This window comes from Notolabrus celidotus, chromosome 5, assembly GCF_009762535.1.
Source record: "Notolabrus celidotus isolate fNotCel1 chromosome 5, fNotCel1.pri, whole genome shotgun sequence".
NCBI lineage: Eukaryota > Metazoa > Chordata > Actinopteri > Labriformes > Labridae > Notolabrus > Notolabrus celidotus.
Window position 1 is genome coordinate 37,629,756 of NC_048276.1, and position 18,149 is coordinate 37,647,904.

General features: G+C 39.3%; 1 protein-coding gene across 2 annotated transcripts; it reads right to left on the reverse strand.

Annotated features, from left to right (window-relative positions):
• Nucleotides 1-187: 187 nt before the first annotated feature.
• On the reverse strand, nt 188-17,508 carry lrwd1 (leucine-rich repeats and WD repeat domain containing 1). Of its 2 annotated transcripts, none has more exons than XM_034684494.1 (16): nt 17,392-17,508; nt 16,701-16,787; nt 16,194-16,428; nt 14,877-14,996; nt 14,085-14,231; nt 13,905-13,997; nt 12,618-12,953; nt 11,101-11,215; nt 10,905-11,011; nt 10,492-10,702; nt 10,261-10,333; nt 9,993-10,136; nt 9,737-9,840; nt 5,955-6,116; nt 5,544-5,653; nt 188-1,857 (listed from the first exon to the last, which is right to left on the reverse strand). In XM_034684494.1, the coding sequence occupies exons 2-16, from the start codon at nt 16,778-16,780 to the stop codon at nt 1,705-1,707; spliced, it is 2,190 nt and encodes a 729-aa protein (XP_034540385.1). In that variant the 5' UTR covers nt 16,781-16,787; nt 17,392-17,508; the 3' UTR covers nt 188-1,704. The 2 variants fall into 2 exon arrangements, with proteins under 2 accessions (XP_034540385.1, XP_034540384.1); XM_034684493.1 differs by having other exon boundaries at nt 9,737-9,843.
• Nucleotides 17,509-18,149: the final 641 nt, after the last annotated feature.

The window sequence follows — 18,149 nt, forward strand, 5'->3', positions numbered from 1 at the left end:
CTTCACATAAAGATTGTATTAAATGATTCAATCACCTAATTTTAGATTTTGCATGAATTTTATTGAATAGATTTTCATAGGTATCTTTTTCTTCTTTCTCAATATATGGCATCCAATCATCCACTGAAGATTTCTATTAGTCTTTGAATTAAAGATAAATGTCTGCTAATCGGTCCCAGCTCCTGAATTATTTAAGAGATGCTCAAAGGGTTTCCTTTCTCAGAAGTCAGCAGCAGATGGTCATCTTACCCTCAGAGGTGAGATCCTTAGACACAATGACATGGAGTCAACAAAACAATATGGAATCTGATCCAATAATCACACAACACAAAGCAAAGACTCTGAGATTAAATGACATCATAAATACTAAATAAATGTGTTTTTCTACGATTAACAAAAAACACTTGTTGATCCAAAACTATGACTGTTTATCACCTTACCTTTTAAATACATCAAACATACAGTCCCTAGAAGATCAATCAACTCATCTGTTTTTCCCTTGGAAGCTTTAATACAGACGTCAAAGCAGCGTTCACAATTTGTGGAAACACATTGAAAGAGGCAGCACGTATTTCTTATTTCTAGTATTTAATATGCAGCCTCAAACCCACAAGAAAAGAATGACTTAAAATATTCAGTGACATGTTTCTAATTGAAACTATATTTTTTACAACTTTGCACAACCTGAAGACTTAGAAGTGAAGAGTATAAAAGCAGCCTGGCAACTGTAACTGCAACTCACTAACAGCAGCAGCTACTCATATCGCTGTAAAGAAACTGGTTGCATTTCTCATTGATAGGACAACATTAAAAGGTTACAGTAAACATCAAGGTCCAAAGACCGGCCTTATAAAACAGCAGACATGGTCTATGCGCATTCAGTTATTCACAAAAATATGAACATTAAAAAAGATACATTAAAAAATGTACAAAAATAAATGTAAAGAGGAACTCTGAGTCCTTTTCTCTGAGTTTTTTCTACTTTGGGATCTTAAAACTCTCAAAGCCTGACCCTGAAAGTTTGACTACCTTATTAAGGTTTTAAGTTACTCCAAACAACTTTTTAAGAGTCCAGTTTTTGGAAACCTGACAAACATTCATCAGCAGCTTTTTACTGCAGCTTTTACTGAAGGAAAGTTAAAACTACAGATTGGCTCAAAATAAAATACATTTAAAAACGGAGAAATAAAGCAATGCATTAAAACTGAAAGTCCTCAGTCAAGCTGCAGCTGCATTATCAGCCCACGCTGCTCAATTGTTACTCCATAGAATTAAATGCAGGAGCACATTCAGTCTCTATATCTTATCTACATCCTCTTTCATCATTGAACTGGGCGTTACTTTGTGCGTTATCTTTATGATACAATCATTTAAAATCTGAGTTTTGTGTTACAAAGCAACAATGAGCTCCTCTTCTATCACATATAATAGCAGTCAGATCATACCAGTTCATGTCCTCTAAAATTAAAAGATTTACATTATATGCTCAACAAATTCTGAGCAAAGTGACTCAAACATCTCTCAGACTGACCCACAGCAGTCTGTGTGCATCATGTTTACTCTGCCTCCATGCTTTCTTTCATTCAGTCCCAAATGTTGTCAGTTTGACCTCCAGAGTACCATCATGTGGTAAACTCAGTTTTTTCAACAGTACAAAAACTACAGTTTTGCATTTGGTTAGCAGAGTTACATGGTTTCTATCTCTCAGGATGACTGGTCTCTCTTCCACACGATCACCATGTTTTTGTCACTTAGAGCCACCAGGAAGTTGAGCTCAGGGTCCATCGCTACACTGTTGATGGAGGGACCCTCCACCTGGCCCACACCTTTCCTCTGCGGGGCCGGCCACTCCAACACCTGCAAAAGCACAACAACACACACACACACACACACGTCAGAGTGGTGAGGACTGTAAAAGATAAACACTGAGTTTGATTGCAGAGCTCTCCATGTTAATGTGGAGATACATCATTTGTGTTGTTAAGTTTTTTTCTATGGGGTTAATCTTTTAATTCCAGAGGATAAAACATAAAGCTAAGTCCTTCAGAGGCATTAAAGTACATACTGTCATAATGAAATGTTTCAAGTGTTTCAAGTGATTTCAGTATCATTCAAAGAGGCTTTTCTCTTTTTTTGAAGTTATATTTTTTGGGGCTTTTACACCTTCATTGACAGAGGGAGAGGACACTGGATAGTGTAGGAAACTAGAAGAGAGTGGGGGAATGACATGCTGGAAAGAAGCTGCAGGCTGGATTCGAGCCCAGGCGGCCCACTGCATGGGCTCAAAAAAATCGAACCAGTAGGCTAAGTCCGCGCCCCAAAGACGCTTTTCTTATTATTAGTGGATATATAACCTCTTTACTACTGTGATTTAATCTTTAAGGTTACAAAATCAAACAAGGTCTTTTTACATTTTGGCTGCTTCTCTACTGGAAAAAAAGAGGTGAAGGGATTCACATTGCGCCGCTCTGGTGGCTGCTTGTTGCAGCAGCTCTCTCTTCGTTGTTCTTTTTTCAACCTTCTTTCATATCTGTTTAGTTCTCTTTGTATTTGGAGCCTGTCATGCCTTTAATGACTCATTTGTTAGCCATGGACACCAAACTGGCTACGTTTGCAGTGGTGTTTTTACTATTTTTGTTCCTGTGTGTGTCCGGAGATCCTGCGTGTATCCATGGTAACATTGTTTTTATATGAGATCAGCTGTTAGCTGCCCGTAGCATGTTGATGCTAAACAATCCTGGGCCTGATGTTCCCTGTGAGCTGAGGAGAAGGAGGCAAGGATAACGTGCTGGTACTGAGGTGCAAGCTAAGAAAAGACGACATGGACCTGTCCTTCCACCCACCGTTATGAGGAATGTAAGATCTATCTACGATAAGGTGGACGAGCTAACCCAGCACCAGAGTAGCATCATGCTAACAGAGCTAACACCGGACACGAACGCCACATTGGAAGGATTTCACCTGCTGTGGGCGGACAGGATACAGGAGAGTGAGACTGAACTAACTGTTGAAGAAGGCCAGCTCAGTCCTGGACCCTGTGGAGGAGGTGGCTGACAGGAGAATTATGGCCAAGCTGTCGTCTTTGATGAACATTTCTTTTTTAGATATATATTCTGATGGATTAGATATATATTGACATAGAGTGGTCTAGACCTCCTATGTTTGTAAAAGCGTTTTGAGATAACGTTTGTTGTGATTTGGCGCTATACAAATAAAGATTGATTGATGGATTGATTTTTGTTTGATCAAAATTAGATCTAATCTTCCACAGTGGGGCACTGGTGGTCTAGCGGTCAAAACGCCCCACATACAGTCATGGCCAAAAGTTTTGAGAATGACACAACTATTAATTTTCACAAAGTCTGCTGTTTCAGTTTTTATAATGGCAATTTGCATATACTCCAGAATGTTATGAGGAGTGATCAGCTCAACTGCAATTAATTGCAAAGTCCCTCTTTGCCTTGAAAATGAACTTTATCACCAAAAACACATTTCCACTGCATTTCAGCCCTGCCACAAAAGGACCAGCTAACATCATTTTAATGACACACAGGTGTCACACACATTAACACAGGTGTGGGTGTTGATGAGGACAAGGCTGGCGATCAATCTGTCATGATTGAGTGACTGGACACTTTAAAAGGAAGATGGTGCATGACACCATTGTTCCTCATCTGTTAGCCATGGTTACCTGCAAGGAAACACGTGCAGCCATCATTGCATTGCACAAAAAGGGCCTAACAGGGAAGTTTATAGCAGCGAGTAAGATTGCACCTCAGTCAACCGTCTATCCAATTATCAAGAACTTCAAGGAGAGAGGTTCAATTGTTGCCAAACAGGCTCCAGGGCGCCCAAGAAAGTCCAGCAAGCGCCAGGACCGTCTCCTGAAGGTGTTACAGCTGCGGGATCGGGCCACCACCAGTGCAGAGCTTGCTCAGGAATGGCAGCAGGCAGGTGTGAGTGCATCTGCACGCACAGTGAGGCGAAGACTTTTGGAGGAAGGCCTGGTGTCAAGGAGGGCAGCAAAGAAGCCACTTCTCTCCAGTAAAAACATCAGGGACAGACTGATATTCTGCAGAGGGTACAGGGACTGGACTGCTGAGGACTGGGGTAAAGTCATTTTCTCTGATGAATCCCCTTTCCGATTGTTTGGGGCATCTGGAGGAAGGCTTGTTCGGAGAAGACGAGGTGAGCGCTACCATCAGTCCTGTCCCTTGCCAACAGTGAAGCATCCTGAGACCATTCATGTGTGGGGTTGCTTTTCGGTCAAGGGAGTGGGCTCTCTCACAATCTTGCCTAAAAACACAGCCATGAATAAAGAATGGTACCAGAACGTCCTCCGAGAGCAACTTCTCCCAACCATCCAAGGGCAGTTTGGTGATGAAGAATGCCTTTTCCAGCATGATGGAGCACCTTGCCATAAAGCAGAAGTCATAACAAAATGGCTCGGGGAACAAAACATTAACATTTTGGTCCCTTGGCCAGGAAACTCCCCAGATCTTAATCCCATTGAGAACTTATGGTCAATCCTCAAGAGGCGGGTGGACAATCAAAAACCCACAAATTCTGACAAACTCCAAGCATTGATTATGCAAGAATGGACTGCCATCAGTCAGGATTTGGTCCAGAAGTTGATTGACAGCATGCCAGGGAGAATTGCAGAGGTCTTGAAAAAGAAGGGTCAACACTGCAAATATTGACTTATTGCACGAATTCTGTGTAATTCTCAATAAAAGCTTTTGATACTTATGAAATGCTTCTAATTGTATTTCATTATACCATAGAAACATCTGACAAAGACACCTAAAAACCCTGAAGCAGCAGACTTTGTGAAAATGTAATATTTGTGTCATTCTCAAAACTTTTGGCCATGACTGTACAGAGGCTATATTCCTCGTTGCAGAGGTCACTGGTTCGACTCCCGGCCACAGCCGTTTCCTGCATGTCTTCCCCCACTCTTTACTCCTCACATTTCTTGTCTCTCTTCAGCTGTTATATCAAATAAAGGTAAAATGCCCCAAAAATATAACTAAAAAAATTAATTAATTAATTAAATCCAGTCACGTATGAATGTGACAGAGCTGTGATGGACGATACTGCTGAGATGTAGAAGTGTGCCTACATCACTGGAACAAAGGAGGCAGACATTCAAACCAGCTGTAAACAGTTTAGTCTGAAGGTTTATATCATCTGAACTAAAAGGTACAGTTAGAGAGGGCATCCTCAAAACAGCAGTAACTATCTCCAACATGAAAACCGTACACACACATACACACTCAGGTAAGAGCAGTTCCACAGAAAGTCTGTCTATAAACTGTAAAAAGAAGGTAATTATAAAAAAGGGTTTAATATGACTCTTTCAGTTTTCTTTCAATCCTCACTTCATGATGAGCTGAGGCTTCATTTCAAACCGCTCCTGTTTTGACCCCGTCTGGTTCAGCGGTTGATTTGTGTAGTCGGGTTGTTTAGTATTAACAAAAGAGAACCATTCAAACTGACTTGTTTCTCAGAAATGGTTTATGACATCAGGGAGACATGCATACCTCTGTGGGCAGGATGGCTTTCCCAGTCTGGAGACTGTTCTTCTGGAGGTCAGTGACGTGGTAGGTCCACAGCTTGCCCCTGTCGTCACCACACACTATGTAGGCCTGGCCTGAAGAGAGGGAGGGATGAACACACAGGATGATGATAGAGTACAGAAGAGATTTTTTTTTTCCACTGTAAAACACCAAGATCAGGAAATACAGAGTTTTGGAGGTCCAATCTCTCAGTGTGAGGCCGGGCAGTACTGAGAAAACCAAAAGGGGCACAGACCAAAGACCAGCACAGACGTGTTAGAGTACAGAAAGATACACCTCTTTATCAGGGGAACTTACTCCTGATTTGATGCATCTGATTGTAAAATTGAATTATGAATACGTAAAAACAAAACCCAAACCAAGACTCTGACTTACCTGGACAGGTGTTGAGAGCCAGGTATGGGATCTCAGTGTTGGCCCACTGCAGCTCAGCCAGGACCACCGCGCTCACTGCCTTGTACTTCTTATCAGGCCGCTGAGCCTTCGTCCTGCTCCAGCTCCACAGGTAGATGGAGCCGTGCATGAAGTTCTTAGAGGCTGGAGGATGGTAATCATGGAGAGGACACATTAAAGAGAGAGAAGACTGAAGGACGGCTGCAGACAGGCACCACAGAAAGGGTCTTGGGTTTTGGTTGGCACCAAGACTTTAATCTAGAGCCCTAAAGGAACCGGACTTTGATTACATCTCAAACTGACAAAACTGTCATAATTCTGATTCATTCATTCAAATAGTCATTATAAATCATTAGTTTTAAACTTTTTAACCTCTGATTGCACCTGTATTAACTGACTTTGTGTTAAAATTACTTTTTATTTTTTGTCTGTTTTTAATTGATCATCATTATTTTAAGGTTTTATCTTCTATTTGCTTGTCATGCCTTTTAATGTTTCTTTTGTATGCTTGATGTCATTGTAAATGAGGGCTTTGCTCTCAATGGCTTTGGAGTTTAAATAAACATGAATTCATGAATTCAACCAAAAGTTCCCAATTCAAACACATGCAAACATATCTAGTTAGTGAAGGATGTTTAACTGCCTTTTAGGATTTGTGTTGATTAATAACTGGGTTTAAAATCACTAAATATATGCTTTAACATAAAGAGTACAAACATGTAGTCCATAGTGGGACGTACCAACATTTAACTGAGTTATAGCTCCCCCAAGTGGCCTACAGAAGTAATCAGTCCCTCCAGGATTTCGCAGGATTATTTTGTGATTGTTGCGGCCCAAAAAGCCTGATTTTGCGTCAGCTTTTTGAAAAAATTGCGGTGAAAGTTGCGATTTTTATTTTTTGCTTTTTTCCCCCCAATAACGTCTCAGGGGCAAGTAAATATGCTAAATTACAGTTGTTTTTAGAAAACATTCTTGATGTGGCCACTGACTGTATTTTGATTCTCTTGATTCACAGAAAAATGCCATGAAAGGTCTGTATTGCACTTTTACGACGGTCCCTGAATGCACCTCGCAGTGACAGAGGCACTTGACAGGCAGTTCACGGCACTCTGAAATGCATCTGCATCTTTAATGACGAGGAGTTTATCAAAACTTACTGAAGGTGACTGATCTATCACCAAACTGGATTAAATCAAGCTGTAGACGAGGAGCTTTTTACGGTAATGGCGTCAACAACGTCAAACCTCAAATATTAAACAGACGTCCCCCGGTTGTGTCTTTGTCACTAACACACACCAGGAGTAAAAATTATCAATGAAGATGAGACAGATGCATGGAGGCGGGAGAGCTGGTTCATAAAGCACACCTGCTGCAGGTAGAGACCAAGCTAACACTGAGCCCCTCAATCTATAAATAACAACGTTGTCATGGTCACTTGTCCTGCCTGCTGTCCTCTCTTTTCACCCGTTCTCCCTGTGTGTTTTGTTGTTGAAAAGTGCCGATCAAGTGAGGACTTACGTTTATGTTCCAAGGAGATGAAATTGATGACAAAACCGATGACGTACAGGGGCTGAGGTTAAGGTGATTGGTCAAATTTGCGGGAAAGTTGCAGTGACTATAAAATTGCAAGGCCGCAAAAAAATCGCGCTGATTGGTTGAATTTGCGTTGATAGTTGCGATCGCGAAATCGCAACTTCCTGGAGGGACTGAGTAATGGAAATCTGTATTAGTGTAAGACTGGATGATAAGATGATAATTTTGGATGGTATGACTGTTTAGTTAGCTTCTGATACTTTAGCTTCTAATATCCTGAAACACAGACTTCTGGGCTTCAGCTGACCCAGTTTAACAATTTAACAGTCTAACATGGCTCTGACTGGATCAGTGCCAACAAAGTTCCATGTGTGATTATCATTTATCATTTCATCATAATGCTAAAAAAATCTGTGCTGAAAGGCCTTTTGATAGCCGTCAGACAACACATTAAAGGGAAGGTATCTGGAGATATTGAGACATTTAAACGTAAACTAAAAACTTATTTATTCAGTCCGGCTTTTATGCAGGGTTTAACAATTGTATTACTTACTTTTTACTATTATATTGATTTTAATGTTGTTGTATTATTTTATTAATTTCAACTATTTGTTTTTTATTATCTACTAAGTTTTATTGATATTTTTAGCCTTTATTTTATTTTCAACTCTTATCCTTACCCCTTTTTATTTATTTATTTGTTGTTTTTTTCTCACAGAAATATAAATGCGAACAACACAAAAACAATACAGCACACAGACAGTGACACAACAACAACAACAAGACTCGATTACTGCAATAGCATCCTCTACGGTACACCCAACACCCTCCTCAACAAATTACAATACATACAAAACTCAGCTGCACGCCTCCTCACTCATACCCGCTCCAGAGACCACATCACCCCAGTCCTCCAGAACCTCCATTGGCTTCCCATCCCCTTCAGAATACAGTACAAGATCCTCCTCATCACCTATAAAGCCCTCCATAACCTAGCTCCCTCCTACCTCACTGACCTTCTACAGCCATATAATCCCTCCCGCAACCTCCGCTCCACCAACGCCAACCTCCTCACCCCTCTCACCAAACCCAAGCACCGAACCTGGGGGGACAGGGCCTTCTCTGTCGCTGCCCCCACCCTCTGGAACTCTCTCCCCCAACACCTCAGATTCTCTCCCTCACTCACCAAATTCAAATCCGGACTCAAAACACACCTATTTAGAAAGGCTTTTAAACTAGAATTGATTGTTTTTTTTTTTCTTGTTTTTTTTTATTTTGCTGCCTTGCTTTTCTTGCTTTTTTTGCACTGTTTTCCTTTTGCTTTCCTATTGTATAATTGTATTTTCCTGTAAAGCGCTTCGAGAACCTTTTAAAGCGCTTTTATAAATAAAATGTATTATTATTATTATTATTATTATTATTATTAACAACAACAGTACAGATTACATTAAAAATAAAAAAATTGTATGTTTAAATAAATAGAAAAATAAATAAGTAAATAAATAAATACAAAAATTACGTTAAATAAATACAATTAAAAATAGAAATAATTAAAAATAAATAAATAAATTGTTATTGGTCAGTCTGCTGCCCTCAACATCACTTTTGAAAAATGCCAAAATTGGTAATCACCTAATTAGGGAAGTGCTTGTTGATTCAAACAGCTGATTGGCGTGTATCCGTGCTCATGCAGTGGAAGAACACCGGTCTGCGAGGTGTGTCCGAAAATAGTGCCTAAACAAAGGGGGTTTCTGACGGCAAACTGAAGAGCTCCAATTTTTTCTAATGGTGCATGCATTTGCACAGTGATGAGTGCCTGGACCATATTTTCTTAACTTTAGCGAAATAACGTGAAATAGGTGACCCCATACGCAGAGAATTGTAGCCTAGCTTACCGGCATGCATTGTAGCTAGCAGGATCAATAGTGTACTGTAACTCATACGACCCCACTTCAAAAAAACTGAAATATCCCTTTAAAATCAATTTCTGTGTTTTTTAATGTCTGCCAATATTTTATTTCTACTTCTTTCTTGTTTTCAGTCGCTGTAAAGCACTTTAACTTGCATTTGATTTGTATGAAAGGTGCTATATAAATACTGATTGATTGATTGATTGATTGATTGATTGATTGATGGATGGATGGATAGATGGATTGATTGATTGATTAACTGACTGAAGGTCAGGGGTCAGTTTCTTCCATTAAGACCAAGATTGTGAAAGCCTCACTTACCCACTATATCATCAGTGAGAAAATTCAACCCATCGATGGTGCGATAGTCGTTGTCTTCGTCTGCCTTCTTATATATGGGGAACGTTATCTCCATGTCCTTAGACCTGCTGAGAAACAACACACATGTAGTGTTAAAAAAAGGTGCCACAATATCTGCACTTCTGAGAGAGACACAAGATATCTGCACCTCTGAGAGAGACACAAGACCTCATAGGACCTCAACACAGAGATGTTGACATGTTGTGAATGTGTTTACCTCTTTGTGCTCTTGTTGGTGCCCAGCTGTGTGTTGTAGCAGTGCAGGCCGTCCTCACAGGCGGTCAGCAGGTGTGTGTTGGGGGATTTGGGAGGGAGGCAGATGTGCAGAGGGGTGGCGCTGACCTCCAACACCAGCAGCTGACTGCAGGATCAAATAAATTAAACTCGAATTAAAGTAATTTCTTCTGAAGTTGATGCTCCTACATTTCTGTTAAGACTGTTTGTTGGCTTGATAAAAAAAAAGAGAGAAAAGCAGAAATACTCACACAACTTTGTAGTTGTACTGGCTGTCCACTCCACCAATGTCCCACAATGCTATCTTCTTATCGTACGATCCCGCTGCAAGACACAGAGCGAACTGTAAGAACACAGACTAAAGTGCAACAGAGTACGAAAGGGAGAGCCCTCTCCCCACAATGAGCTCCTCGGCATTCCGGGCCAGAACTATGAAAAAGACTCAGTTTATCATTTGTGTAGGAGAAGTAATCCTGACTCACTAAACAGGAAGTTTCCTTGGTGATGGTTGAAGCGGAGGATGGACAGACTCTTCCGGCTGGCCCTGAACTCTCCGTAGGCCACGTTGTTTCTGGGGTGGATCAGTTTGACCAGTCCTCTTTTACCCCCAGCAGCCAGGATGCTGCAGTGTTGAGCCGAGGCTCCACCTCCCCGGGACATCAACACAGTGGACCAGGACAGGGAGAAGAACTCCTTTTGGGAGGAACCACACACATGAAGAACATCAGAGACACAGACTCACAAACTGAAACAGGAACAGAAAATCTGAAACTGATGTTGAGTTTGAAATGTGTGCATTCTCTAGAAAAGGAGCTAGAATGTATTTCATTTTCTACACGTGGAAAGTCAATGATTTAGATGATACAGTAGATCTAAAGTAATAATCAGAGCAGACCTCTCCAGGGACTTTGTACTTCTTCATCACCATCCCTGTTTCACAATCGATCACACAAAGAGAGTCTCCTCCACAGGTAGCAACCAGGCGACTCCCTCCACCAGCGCCTGGAATACATTCAAGAGATTATTTCTACTATGAAGACCAGGTACACGCCCTACTAAAGTTAAAGGATGTGTTTCTCCATTCTCCGTACCTGTGGAATCTGGCAGCGGCTGGAAAGCGCAGGCCCACAGCTGAGTGGAGAAGTCCCCTGAGCTGTCGTTTTTACTGTGACACTGGAGGACGTGGAGAGGCTTCAGGTGCACCGGCTGTTACAGAAGGACACGTTGACGGAGAGGAAAGGGAAATAGATGAGATATAAAAGAGATGGAGGACATTACATTCTGTACTATATTAATTCATAGTTAAAGTCCGGGCTCCTAAACTGTGGAACGGCCTACCAGATGACAAAACGACTGTATGGAGTTTTAAATCACTTCTTAAAAATGTTTTGAATAAAGGCCTTCATAATTATGTAAACATGTTATTCTACTCTTGATTTCTTGTTATGCATTCTAGGACTTTAGAGTTCCTTATTTTTTTGTTTTATTTTATTATTTTAATCTATATACATATACTGTACATAAACATATATATACATATATATATATATGTTTTCTTTACTTTGTTTATGTGTGTCCTTCTGTGAAGCACTTTGTAACTTGTTTAGAAAAGTGCTTCACAGAAGGACACAAAAATAAACAAAGAAAAGAGAAGAAAACACACACACACATATACATATATATATATATATATATATATATATATACACACATATACATATGTATGTATATATACACACATATACATATATATATATATACATATACATATATATATAAAATAAAATATATATATTGATGTCTTATGATGAATTTTAGTGTTTTGGAGTTCCTTTTTTTTATAGTTCTCCTTTTATTTATTTTGTATATATTTATATATTTCTTTTAGTTTTTATTTTATATATATACACATATATATAAAATATCAAGAGCAGAATAGTATGCCGTTGGCATCCTCCAGCTACGGACGTTCCGGCCTCCAGCTGATACTGACGTGCTGGACTCCAGCGGCAACAGCTACTACTACTCGTCTCATCACTATCACCGCTCTCTCTCTCTCTTATTCTCCTCTATCTGTCTTTCCAGACCCAACTCGGTCAAGGCAGATGGCTGTCTAACATGAGTCTGGTTCTGCTCGAGGTTTCTGCCTGTTAAAAGGAAGTTTTTCCTCGCCACTGTAACTAGCTAAATCATGGACACGCTGTATTTCCTCTATCTTTGTCTGGTTGTATTTATTTTATTTTATTTCATTTTTTTATATATAGTTTTTTTCTTTTATTTTTGTGTCCTTCTGTGAAGCACTTTGTAACTTTGTATAGAAAAGCGCTTCACAGGACACAAAAATAGGCAAAGAAAAGAAAAAAATATATATATATTTAATATATATATATGTATATATATATATTAAATAAAAAATAAATTAAGATAATTAAGATAAATTACAATAAATTTAAAAACAAATTAATTAAAATAAAACAATAAACAAATAAAGGAACTCCAAAGTACTAGAATGCATAATAAGAAATCAAGAGCAGAATAGAAATAAAGATTATTATTAGTATTGTTAAAGATGCAGAAAGAAATCATGAGCACGCTTTATCTCCTCTACCTTTGTCTGGCTGTAGCTCTCGGGCAGCTCTGTTCCTTCAGACTCTTTTTTTCCGACGTCCTTCTGCTTAGTTTGTCCCACTTTGGCTTCTCTTCTGGGCGGTTCTGCCCTCTTCTGTCCTCGGGTTGGGGTGGAGGGAGGTTGGGCTGCCTTGCGAGGGCTCATCCGGACCGTCTCGGTCAGCATCTGAAGTTTGGGGCGGAGGCTGGATTTGCGTGGGCTGTCGGCTGCTGGGGAGGCTGGGAGGTCTGTGCGTGGTCTCTTGCGAGGTGTGAGGCTGGTGTTGGGAACTTCAGTGGAGTCAGTTTGTTTCCTCTTAGAGGGCGTAGAGACGTCCTGAGAAAAGAAGAAGTAAAGAAACTGTGGTGTTAAAGTTAAAATGTCACACCAGAGAATTAAGCATGCAGTAAATACTCCCTGGCGTGGAAGATGTGAATAAATACCTCAAGCTGTAATTAAATATTATTCAAGCTCTTTTAAATCCCTTAATACATACTTTTAACACAGACCCGGATTTTATCTGAAATTTATTTTATTTTAACCGTCTTAAAGCTCCTGTGAGGAGTTTTTGAGTGGTCATGAAATGGACTGAAATGAACAGTGATGCCTCTTTATGACCTAGAAAAGCAAACAAGATTGTAAGAAAAGGTGTTGATCATTTCTGTTTTGTTATTTTAAAGCCTGAAATCGCTGTGAGAGGGTAGGTGTCAGATGAGGTGATGGACAGCATGTCACGAAAAACCCTTTTTCTGCAGTAAATATTCTTAATGAGTGAAATAGTTGACTGTTAGTTGAAAGCAGGAGGAGATAACATAATTTACGCATGTACAGGACAAAATAAGCAAGATCACTTAGTGCACAGGGGGGCACCAAAGTCAACACAAACAGAAAGTTCCTCACAGGAGCTTTAAGAAATATATTTTAAAAGAGTTTTAGACTTTAGAGTTCTTTTATTGGAATTTCATGTCTTTTAAAATGTTTTATTTCTTTACTTGACTTTTGTGTTTTTATTAACTGCCTGTTTTATTTATCTGCCCATGTAAAGCACTTTGTACCTTGGTTTTGAAAAGTGCTCTACAAATAAAATTATTATTAGTACCATTCTTAATTAAACTTTATTTGATTACACATCACAGGGAAGTAGAGGATGTCATTTAATAATAAAGTATTTTCATGTATTATTTCTGTATACCTGGTGCATCCAGATCTATTAAAAGCAGTGACCCTATACTCTAATTGAATCACCCTAAACTGAACTCATTAAACCTAGTCCTGTTTGAGTCTTACGCAGTTCTCTTTAGCATCATTGTCCTCGTCGCTCTCAGCGTCTTCTTGTGGCTCCGTCAGAGAGCGCAGATACTCCTTGGCCAGAATCTCCACCTGAGAAACAAGGGGCACAGAGACATTTACTAAAAGTGACAGGAAGCATCACGAACACTCAGATCGACTCTGGCGCCCTGAACTCACCCTCCATTTAGTGAAGTCGCTGACTGAATTGGGTCCAAACTTGACCTGCTGGCAGGCCATGCTGACAAACTTAGTCTCCAGGGCAGACATGCTCTTGTCTGTGACGGGGTCAGGGAGGCTGAAGCTCTTCTCCCAAACTGCATTTATCTACAACGAGTACAGCAGCAACATTTATACAACAGAGATACACTACCAGTCAAAAGTTTGGACACACCTTCCCATTCAATGATTTTTATTTATTGAATTATTTTCAACATTGTAGATTAATACTGAAGACATCAAAACAATGAAATAATCTGGTTTTGCCATAATCTGGATTACAACAGTAGTCAAATAGGGCTATCCATTGTGTACTAACCCTACCTCTGAACAACACAACTGATGGTCTCAAACACATTAAGAAGGCAAGTCATTCTACAAATGAACTCTTGACAAGGCTCATGTTAATTAGAAACCATTCCAGGAGACCACTTCATGAAGCAGACTGAGAGAATACCAAGAGTGTGCAAAGCTGTCATGAAGGAAAAAGGGGGCTACTTTACAGAATCTAAAATATAAAACAGATTCTGCTTTGTTTAACACTTTTTGGTTCATTCAATAATTCCATATATGTTCTTTCATAGTTTTGATGTCTTCAGTATTAATCTAGTGTTTACAATCATTACAATAAATACAAACCCTTGAATGAGAAAGTGTTTCCAAACTTTGGACTGGTAGTGTACATATAAGAACTTTAAAAAGCTCTACAGGAAGGATGTGATGAAAATTAAACACAAGCAGTGGTGTTCATACCCTGGTCCTTAAGTTCTCACTGTAGACGAAGCGTACGTGGTTGGCAGTGGAGGTGATGTCTTTACCGTTGTAAAACTTCAGGTTGGGCAGCAACACCATCATCTTGTAATTATCACTCACCTAAAGAAGAAGAGCAACATTAAGACAAATATCATATGACCCAATTAGGAGTCATTTTATGTAGAAATACAACTATCATTGTGTTAATCTGCCTTAGTTAAAACTCATCATATAGACGTGTCATCTTAACTCTGCAAGTACATTTTTTTTGTGTTCTTTTGACATGACTCTGAAAAGAAACCTGCTTATAATCTAGTGTGTTTTATACAGTGTATAAATTAGCTCTTGGCACCTCCCGGATGTCTGAGCTCCTGACCCTCTCTCTAAGTCTGAGCCCAGACACCCCCCAGAGAAAGCTCATTTCAGCTGCTTGTATTCGCGATCTTGTTCTTTCACTACTCACAGCTCGTGACCTACAGCAGCACAGTTATGTAAAAATGCCGTCTGGTTATTCACAATGTTTAACCACTTTTCCTGGCGGGATGACGATAGTCTGGGTTTATCTCGGTTCACACTCAGGGAAAGGTGGGATCCCTGAACGACCCATCAGAGGTCTGACACAAAAGCAAAGCATTCTTACACCTTCAGACACTTTAGAGTGATCTGCATGTCTTTGCACGGCAGGAGCACACACACAGACACAGTGTGAATATGCAAAATCAACAGAGAGAGACCAAAACCGACTGGAGGGGTAGAAACACAAAATCTTTAAACATTACAGTCAGCTAAATTCCCTGTCTTTTAAAACTGGAACAACTGTCTATTGTTGGAGATGTAATTGATGTGATAGTACAAGTGTGAGCATTAAAACTTCTCAATATTTAACAATACATTTGACTTATTTTTATTTATTTATTATTATTAATTATTGTTATTCTTATGCTTTTTTTTATCCGTTTGCATTCATGTATCTTTTAAATATTAACCCATTCATCTTATTGTAGTTTTACCATTTTTTATTTTCCTTTCTATTTATTTATCTTTTATTTTAAATTAATATCAATTATTATTATTGGTTGCTTTTTTGTTCATTCACTTTTGTGTTTCTTATACAAAAAAATATATATTTTATTGTTTCCTTTTATCTTTTGTATGGAATGGGTAAAAAATCTAATAAACAGATCTTTGAAAAAATAAAATAAATAAATAAATTATTTGATTTTAACTCACACCTCACACACACGCATGCTACACACCAGAGGCTACCCCACACAGTGTGTTACCCAAATTAAACACCATCATTAACCCCGTCCTTACAGTGATATAAAGGTTGTCCTCCATCTTGACCTCTTCCAGACCACACAGGGACTCCAGCGTTGTCACATCCTCCATCTGGTTATCGCTGAGGTCCAGGTGTCGGAGCGCAGGCAGCTTCAGGTTCTTCGGTAGCTCCTGCAGTCTGTTCCCAGACAGATCCAAACGCTCCAGGGACTGAAGCCCGGACAGCAGCTTCACCGGCAGGTCCTTGTGCTCCAGCTTCAGCTTGGACAGACTAAATCACAGAGAGCATCAAATAAGCATTCAAAATAAGGAGGCAAGTAAACCAAACAGAATTCAATTGATAACTGCTGGCCCATTAGAGATCTAAATGATAAATGCATCACATTTATGACCATTAAGAATGTCTAAATGGTGAATTCTGACTTCTCTGAATGTGCAATCTTCTTGAGCACATAGGGATCCCCAACAATAACCATAAAATACACAGAGCAACACATCACTCTCTTAAATAAGCCCCACTGTGAGATGGATAAACATGCTTACTTCAGGGTCTTGATTTGTGCCAGTTTGTTGGTTTTAGGAGAGCCTTTCTCCAGCAGAAGTTTCTCTGTGATCTTCTCCATCTTTAGCCTGTAGGAGAAAGAAAGTGTGAGGATGGATGACTGCAGGCTTTATTGTTTCAGTCCCCTCCTCTGCTGAAACTCTCATCACACCCAGTATCGATGTGCAAAGATTTCCAGTTGGAGTTAGGTATAAAGTACTCATCTTGTAACATGCTGCACATTTTATTTTAGATTCAAATGCAAGTATTAATTCAGATTTTATTCTTTAAGAATACGCAAAGTAAAATAAACATTAAGGATAAGTTTGCAAGTAAAGTGTTACAGAGCCAAAGTCATTTAAACCTGAAAATGAGACAAATCAACAATCACAAGAGGCAGCTTACTTTAAGATTTGTGACCAAAGCAAAACAAGGTTTGCTGATATTTCTCCTACTTGTTTAAATCTATTCGTAGTTTTGTTTCTCGCAGAGTCCTCAGCAGATACTCTTACAAACAAACAAACAAGGAGAGTGAGCCACGTTGGGTTCACAGACCAACACCTCCTTGCATTTCAGTCTTTCACATTGAAGACAGCGGAACAATTATTCTCAAAAACAACCTTTTTTAACTTGTTATTTGCATCAAAACACAAGATTGAGCACTTTTTCTTGTACGTGGATAAAATAACTCACCAGCACTTCAGCGGATTCAGAGAACTCCCTTCTCCTGTGGCAACCGAGCTTTCCCGGGGAAACTCTACGTACTTCCGGTGGGCGTGGTTCAAAGTTCAGTACGCATGTCTTTTAGCCATGTGCTTTCACCCTGAGCTCTGTCTGCCAGGCGTAAAATAAATTACAAGAAATACTAAAGCAATCACAATTATTTTCCAATTGCATGTTATGTAAATATATGGAACCCCTGAAGTCTCAAAAAGAAATATTTTTCAAATTATTATTTTGTATTATATTTGTATATATTTTTTGTTTGATGTGAGTTTTAAACACAAAATACTGAACATATAAGCAAAATCATAAAGTCAATATAACACAGGATTACTCCCGAGTTGTATAAGCCTATCTGTAAGTTTATCTCAGATTCACTGTACAGAGAAATTGAGTGATAAAGCCTGACATCATAGATAGAATAGAAATATTCAAGCAACATAATTATCTTGTGCGCACAAAATAAAATATATTTCTTTTTTGGACATCAGGGGATCTGTATAAATCAAGAAGCTTCTTAAAATATGTTACAATGTTACAATGTCATTTAGCAGACGCTTTTATCCAAAGTGACGTGCATACGAGAACAAGAACAACACAAGCAAAGATCTAGACAAGAGGAAACAAGATCAGTAAGAGTAACAAAGTGCTTCAAGTCCATTTGGGTGCAGGTACTGCCCAGCAGTGTAAAGGCAATGCACAAAAGTAATGTAAGGATTTAAAAAAAA

Coding starts and splice junctions, on each gene's coding strand:
- lrwd1 (XM_034684493.1), bottom strand. CDS start 16,780: ATGGAGAAGATCACAGAGAAACTTCTGCTGGAGAAAGGCTCTCCTAAA. Junction 10,703..10,904: donor AGTACAAAGTCCCTGGAGAG/GTCTGCTCTGAT, acceptor TCCTCCCAAAAG/GAGTTCTTCTCCCTGTCCTG. Junction 6,117..9,736: donor TCTCACTGATGATATAGTGG/GTAAGTGAGGCT, acceptor ACCATCCTCCAG/CCTCTAAGAACTTCATGCAC.